Source organism: Stylophora pistillata, chromosome 1 (assembly GCF_964205215.1).
Source record: "Stylophora pistillata chromosome 1, jaStyPist1.2, whole genome shotgun sequence".
NCBI lineage: Eukaryota > Metazoa > Cnidaria > Anthozoa > Scleractinia > Pocilloporidae > Stylophora > Stylophora pistillata.
Window position 1 is genome coordinate 22,112,220 of NC_142519.1, and position 7,879 is coordinate 22,120,098.

At 37.1% G+C, this 7,879-nt stretch overlaps 1 protein-coding gene across 1 annotated transcript; it reads left to right on the top strand.

Annotated features, from left to right (window-relative positions):
- The first annotated feature begins 4,183 nt into the window (after positions 1-4,183).
- Positions 4,184-7,187, top strand: LOC148741704 (uncharacterized). Its single transcript, XM_088744402.1, has one exon. The coding sequence runs from the start codon at positions 4,667-4,669 to the stop codon at positions 5,702-5,704; it is 1,038 nt and encodes a 345-aa protein (XP_088600528.1). The 5' UTR covers positions 4,184-4,666; the 3' UTR covers positions 5,705-7,187.
- Positions 7,188-7,879: the final 692 nt, after the last annotated feature.

Here is a 7,879-nt window from a genome sequence, read left to right on the forward strand (position 1 = left end):
TCTTTTAGGTAAAATAAAATGAATTACTAATATCACCAGTGACTCTAAACCATACAAAAGCCACTATTGACTTGTTTGGTCTGACAGTCTGGGTGGGCATTTTCAATCTCTTTTTATACTGCACACCTGATGAATTCTTATATTCAGCTAGAAAGGAAATGTTTTAGTGAAAAGGAAAATCAAAAACAATTTGTCTCAGCAAGGGTCTCTGATATCCTGATGCGCAGGAAGGTTATTAGACAATTTTTTGGAAAATAAAACGTTTGAAGGAACAGTTATGTGTAACATGAATTTGAAATGATGATAATCTTGCTGGTGACGAAGAGAATGGGGCTTACTGTTGCGAAACGAAATGAAACGAAACGAGTAAACCCGTACTGTATTTTGCGAAACCAGCTCTTCGAAGACTCTAGCGATATATAACTTATTTCTTCTGATTCGTAAACACAATTCGTAGATACAACTCGATGCAGTGATGATTTATAAATAAAGACTTTGTAGATACAACTCGATGCAGTGATGATTTGTAAATATAGAGTTTGAGCCAAAAGGTAAAAAGTGACTCGTTTCGCAAATTACAGATTTACATATCTGTAATTTGCGAAACGGCGCACTTCTGACCTCTTGGCTCGAGCTCTTTATTAAAAAATCATCACTGCATCGAGTTGTATCTACGAAAAGTGTTGTAGAATCGGAAGAAATAAGTTACATATCATTAGAGTCTTCAAAGAGCTCGTTTCGCAAATTACAGATTTACATATCTGTAATTTGCGAAACAGCGCACTTCTGGCCTTTTTGCTCAAACTCTTTATTAAAAAATCATCACTGCATCGAGTTGTATCTACGAAAAGCGTTATAGAATCGGAAGAAATAAGTTACATATCATCAGAGTCTTCAAAGAGCTCGTTTCGCAAATTACAGATTTACATATCTCTAATTTGCGAAACGGCGCACTTCTGGCCTTTTTGCTCAAACTCTTTATTAAAAAATCATCACTGCATGGAGTTGTATCTACGAAAAGTGTTATAGAATCTAGTTATTTCTCATTCTTACGCAATAGAATGCGTGACACGTGTGAGATTTGGTGGGAAACTCGTTTCGCAAATTACAGATTTACATATCTGTAATTTGCGAAACGGCGCACTTCTGACCTTTTGGCTCGAGCTCTTTATTAAAAAATCATCACTGCATCGAGTTGTATCTACGAAAAGTGTTGTAGAATCGGAAGAAATAAGTTACATATCATTAGAGTCTTCAAAGAGCTCGTTTCGCAAATTACAGATTTACATATCTGTAATTTGCGAAACAGCGCACTTCTGGCCTTTTTGCTCAAACTCTTTATTAAAAAATCATCACTGCATCGAGTTGTATCTACGAAAAGCGTTATAGAATCGGAAGAAATAAGTTACATATCATTAGAGTCTTCAAAGAGCTCGTTTCGCAAATTACAGATTTACATATCTGTAATTTGCGAAACGGCGCACTTCTGGCCTTTTTGCTCAAACTCTTTATTAAAAAATCATCACTGCATCGAGTTGTATCTACGAAAAGTGTTGTAGAATCGGAAGAAATAAGTTACATATCATTAGAGTCTTCAAAGAGCTCGTTTCGCAAATTACAGATTTACATATCTGTAATTTGCGAAACAGCGCACTTCTGGCCTTTTTGCTCAAACTCTTTATTAAAAAATCATCACTGCATCGAGTTGTATCTACGAAAAGCGTTATAGAATCGGAAGAAATAAGTTACATATCATTAGAGTCTTCAAAGAGCTCGTTTCGCAAATTACAGATTTACATATCTGTAATTTGCGAAACGGCGCACTTCTGGCCTTTTTGCTCAAACTCTTTATTAAAAAATCATCACTGCATCGAGTTGTATCTACGAAAAGTGTTATAGAATCGGAAGAAATAAGTTACATATCATTAGAGTCTTCAAAGAGCTCGTTTCGCAAATTACAGATTTACATATCTGTAATTTGCGAAACAGCGCACTTCTGGCCTTTTTGCTCAAACTCTTTATTAAAAAATCATCACTGCATCGAGTTGTATCTACGAAAAGTGTTGTAGAATCGGAAGAAATAAGTTACATATCATTAGAGTCTTCAAAGAGCTCGTTTCGCAAATTACAGATTTACATATCTGTAATTTGCGAAACAGCGCACTTCTGGCCTTTTTGCTCAAACTCTTTATTAAAAAATCATCACTGCATCGAGTTGTATCTACGAAAAGTGTTGTAGAATCGGAAGAAATAAGTTACATATCATTAGAGTCTTCAAAGAGCTCGTTTCGCAAATTACAGATTTACATATCTGTAATTTGCGAAACAGCGCACTTCTGGCCTTTTTGCTCAAACTCTTTATTAAAAAATCATCACTGCATCGAGTTGTATCTACGAAAAGCGTTATAGAATCGGAAGAAATAAGTTACATATCATTAGAGTCTTCAAAGAGCTCGTTTCGCAAATTACAGATTTACATATCTGTAATTTGCGAAACGGCGCACTTCTGGCCTTTTTGCTCAAACTCTTTATTAAAAAATCATCACTGCATCGAGTTGTATCTACGAAAAGTGTTATAGAATCGGAAGAAATAAGTTACATATCATTAGAGTCTTCAAAGAGCTCGTTTCGCAAATTACAGATTTACATATCTGTAATTTGCGAAACAGCGCACTTCTGGCCTTTTTGCTCAAACTCTTTATTAAAAAATCATCACTGCATCGAGTTGTATCTACGAAAAGTGTTATAGAATCTAGTTATTTCTCATTCTTACGCAATAGAATGCGTGACTCGTGTGAGATTTGGTGGGAAACTCGTTTCGCAAATTACAGATTTACATATCTGTAATTTGCGAAACGGCGCACTTCTGACCTTTTGGCTCGAGCTCTTTATTAAAAAATCATCACTGCATCGAGTTGTATCTACGAAAAGTGTTGTAGAATCGGAAGAAATAAGTTACATATCATTAGAGTCTTCAAAGAGCTCGTTTCGCAAATTACAGATTTACATATCTGTAATTTGCGAAACGGCGCACTTCTGGCCTTTTTGCTCAAACTCTTTATTAAAAAATCATCACTGCATCGAGTTGTATCTACGAAAAGTGTTATAGAATCGGAAGAAATAAGTTACATATCATTAGAGTCTTCAAAGAGCTCGTTTCGCAAATTACAGATTTACATATCTGTAATTTGCGAAACGGCGCACTTCTGACCTTTTGGCTCAAAGTCTTTATTTATAAATCATCACTGCATCGAGTTGTATCTACGAATTGTGTTTACGAATCGGAAGAAATAAGTTATATATCGCTAGAGTCTTCGAAGAGCTGGTTTCGCAAAATACAGTACGGGTTTACTCGTTTCGTTTCGTTTCGTTTCGTTTCGTTTCGCAAAATACAGTAAGCCCTTTGAAGACTCTAATTCTTTATTAAAAAATCATCACTGCAGCGAGTTGTATCTACGAAAAGTGTTATAGAATCGGAAGAAACAAGTCACACATCATTAGAGTCTTCAAAGAGATCGTTTCGCAAATTACAGATTTATATATCTGTAATTTGCGAAACGGCGCACTTCTTACCTTTTGGCTCAAACTCTACATTAAAAAATCATCACTGCATTGAGTTGTATCTACGAAAAGTGTTATAGAATCGGAAGAAATAAGTTATATCATTAGAGTCTTCAAAGAGCTCGTTTCGCAAATTGCAGATTTACATATCTGTAATTTGCGAAACGGCGCACTTCTGACCTTTTGGCTCAAACCCTTTATTAAAAAATCATCACTGCATCGAGTTGTATCTACGAAAAGTGTTATAGAATCGGAAGAAATAAGTTACATATCATTAGAGTCTTCAAAGAGCTCGTTTTGCAAATTACAGATTTACATATCTGTAATTTGCGAAACGGCGCACTTCTGACCTTTTGGCTCAAATTCTTTATTAAAAAATCATCACTGCATGAGTTGTATCTACGAAAAGTGTTATAGAATCGGAAGAAATAAGTTACATATCATTAGAGTCTTCAAAGAGCTCGTTTCGCAAATTACAGATTTACATATCTGTAATTTGCGAAACGGCGCACTTCTGAACTTTTGGCTCAAAGTCTTTATTTATAACTCATCACTGCATCGAGTTGTATTTATGAATTGTGTTTACGAAATAAGTTATATATCGCTAGAGTCTTCGAAGAGCTGGTTTCGCAAAATACAGTACGGGTTTACTCGTTTCGTTTCATTTCGTTTCGTTTCGCAAAATACAGTAAGCCGAGAATGGCATTAAAAGTGATTTGAACTAATGGTTCTAGTAATTGGAGGGTAAAACATAGAGAATACTTAAAAATGTTTTGCTCTACCAAGTGTAACAACTAGCAAATGATGCATTTCTCATTTGTTAATGAGTAGCCCAACAAGAGGTTAAAAGGAGAGAAACTTGTACGTCAAATCACTTCTCACTATGTGTCCTCCTGTTTGGTAGCATTTGCTTCAACCTGAATTTATTTTGTAACTAACCGATGATCTTTCCAACTTAACCCTTTAAGATGATAAAAATTCAGTAAAAGCCACCACAGAACCAAAGAACAGCAGCACTGATACCGAAGTCAAGCCTGTCAATCACTTTGGAGGGTACAAAGACTGCACTGAAGAAGTCTTCCGCTTTCTGGTCAATGTGGAAGCTATGGACATGCAGCAGCCCTGTTTTCAAAGACTCATGGCACATTTAAGACATCAGATCCAGTTGATTGCCGAGTCGAATTCAGAAGATATGAATTCTAAAGGAAAAGTCAGTACAGAGAACGGAAAGCGCAACACATCTAAGCGAAGCTTTCAGGGGACTATCTCATCATCATCATCCACATCATCCAGTACAGGAGAAATGAGTGGAAGTGGAAGTGGTGGGAAAGCCAAGAGAGCCAGACTTCATGCACATCATAGTAACAATAACAAGGTACAGAGCAGTAGTAGCAATGGAAATAGTACATCTGGTGGCAGCAGTGACAATGATAACAACTCAGACAAGGCCAGAGAAACCCAGAGTGATTCTGCAATATGTTTAGAGGATGACCTTTCAGAGATGCCAGGAAGTAATGGAAAAGAAGGTGACAATGGTAGCAGAACAAGTAGTAACAGTGTCAGCAGTGGAACAACAAACAGAAGTGTGAATGAAACCAGCTCTTCAGTCAATACCTGTCCCTCTATGCTTTCACAAGGAGGCAACATTCCACTGCGTGCTCCATTTGTGCTTCCTTCATATGCAGCTCCGACATATGCACTTCACCCAGCTGGTACCCATTACATTCCAATTGTCCTGCATCCAAGTGTACCTGTCCCTTCTGCTTCAACATTCAATGGTGCTGCACAGATTCCATTTGGGATGATGGCATTGGGGATGATGCCCCCTGGAATGATGCCATCTGCAGCGGGTGGAATGCCTCCTAACCTCCCATTTGGTTTCCCCTTTCCATATGTTCCTTCAGCAATGCCCCCTTATGGATATCAAGCACCTCCAGTAGGTTTTCCTTTCCTTAATGGAATGAGGAAAGATCTTTCAGGACAGGGTCAAACAGACCCAGGTAATGGAGACAATGGCTCTAATGGTGATGACTGCAGCATTGAATCACGCATCTCCCCTGAGAGTATTGCCATTCAGACAGATACACCTTCTCCAAGTAACTCTGGTAATGAAAGTTCACACACTGATGAAGGAGGAAGTTGAGGTGTACTGATCTGGACTGTACGACATAAGCTGTAAAATTTTGAAAACTTATGAGAAGTCAGTGGAAAATCTATTGTTATTTGGGGCATGGAGTTGATTTTTGAGGAACTTTATGACAGCAGTGTAATGGCTTTAAAATTTCGTCATGAAGTAGGAGATCCATCAAGAATAAAGGCTGATAGTTTCTAAAGAAACTGTTTGGGGCTGCGTTGGTGGGGGTAACGAAATAATTTCAATATATCAACAAAGTTGAAATGGTAAATTGGCCACCGTTACGATTATAAAAGCTGACGTTTCGAGCGTTAGCCCTCCGACGATGGGCTAATGCTCAAAACGTCAGCTTTTATAATCGTAATGGCGATCTAACAAGAAGCTTAGTAAACCATGGAGTTTTTGGAGTCTACTCTCTAAGGCCCTGTATTGATGTCTTCTGTTTAATACTGATTTTCTTATAAGGAAGCCAGAGCATTGTGCATGCTTCAGTAACATTTTAAAATAATATATGAACGCAACAGAAGGCTCATTATGATTTCACAAAGTATAATGAAGAAAGTGGTGTTAATAGTTTGGCATCTCTCAAGCCAAGTTTTACTCCTGTTCGTGTGTCCACAGTTTTATCAGAGGTAAAGTAGGGAAACTTTTAGGTGTGTCCAACACTACGTGTGAAGTGTGAAATTACTTTAGCATTTGCAATTATTTAAGCATTCGCAGCTCTCATATTCCTCTTACTATGGAGAATGATTCAATGAGAGAAAATTAAAGTCTGTAAGACGATTGAGTTGATGGCAGTGTGGCATGAATCTTACAAATGTTCATAAACCATAAAGAGTTCTGTGGTAACAATTATCTGTCCCAATTTTCACCTTTCAATACATATCAAAAAATAACCATTAATTTAATTTGAAAAAAATTGTAGATAAGTTAGATGTCATGTTTTTTACTTCAAATGGCTTGATTGGGTTGTTTGTGCTAACTGCAAGCTCTCAAGGCCCCCAACTGTATCATATTTTTGTTATTGTGTGTTTAATTTTTTTTAATGACCAATACTGGAAGTTAAGTTTTATTTGTTTGCCTGAAGAAATTGGATGATTTTCCATAAATTTCAAAACTGATCTGTCACGGTGAGCAGTTTATACTTTTGCCAGTAGGTTTTAAATCTTGAGATAATATTATTAGTACTAGGAATAAAGTTTGCTATACTTATTGGTAACTTTGCTTCATATGTGCAAACTAAACTAAGTATCCCTGCTAATCTAAGTATCACTGATGTATTCTTGAGTACTGAATAGGATACCTCAACTCCAGAAAGGTTCAGGATGTGTCTGTCCATCAGTGGGAAGAGTAATTTTGAAAGTGTCACCTCTCAATCTGAGGTTTGCATGGATTAGCATTACTTTAGTTATTTAACAACAGTCTCCTAACTTTACCTCAACAACTTGTAAATATGAGAAATAAACCAAATGAATAAAGGTTGTCGGTTGAATTAAGGTTGTAAGAGTCATCTTAATGCCAATAGGAGTGAGGGTCATATATACATAACCAAAATAGCGGAATGAGATCATCATCTACTAAAAAGTGCTCAATAGCAGGGCAGGGCTAGAGCTATGGATAATTATACTTCAAGATTTAGGTTACTTGAACTTTTACTGCAACTTTGAGTTTCATGCCTCTTGCAAAGCTAAGTAATCACTGTTACGTGGGGTGTACAGGGTCAGGGTTTCCCTCGTATACAGAATTTGTTTAATTGAAATTAGCCTGTATCCGTAATTGGATCCTCCTTTGTCATCCGCTAAGTTGACTTCGGTCGTGTATCTTCAATAGATCCTTACTTGGCTTTCATATGGGGTTATAGGCTTCCCCTACCCTGTCCCCTTGAAAATTAAGTTTCCCGGGAGACCACGTCTCCGATCACGTAATTCACATTTTCGATTGCCGTGTTGCCAGCATGGTTGTCCTGATGGTGTAGTGGTCATCACACTTGACTAGCAACAGGGGAACGTGGGTTCAAATCCCGCTCAGGGCAAATTTTCTTTTCAAACATTTATTCTATTTAAGTATGATTACTTGGGGTGTACAGGGTCAGGGTTTCCCTCGTATACTGAATATATAAAACAAAAAAACAACAAAACAAAAAAAACAAAACAAAAAAAACAAACAATCAAAGTCAATATCCGA

Bases quoted from the DNA above. Each gene is read 5' to 3' on its own strand.
- LOC148741704 (XM_088744402.1), top strand. From the start codon at position 4,667: ATGGACATGCAGCAGCCCTGTTTTCAAAGACTCATGGCACATTTAAGA.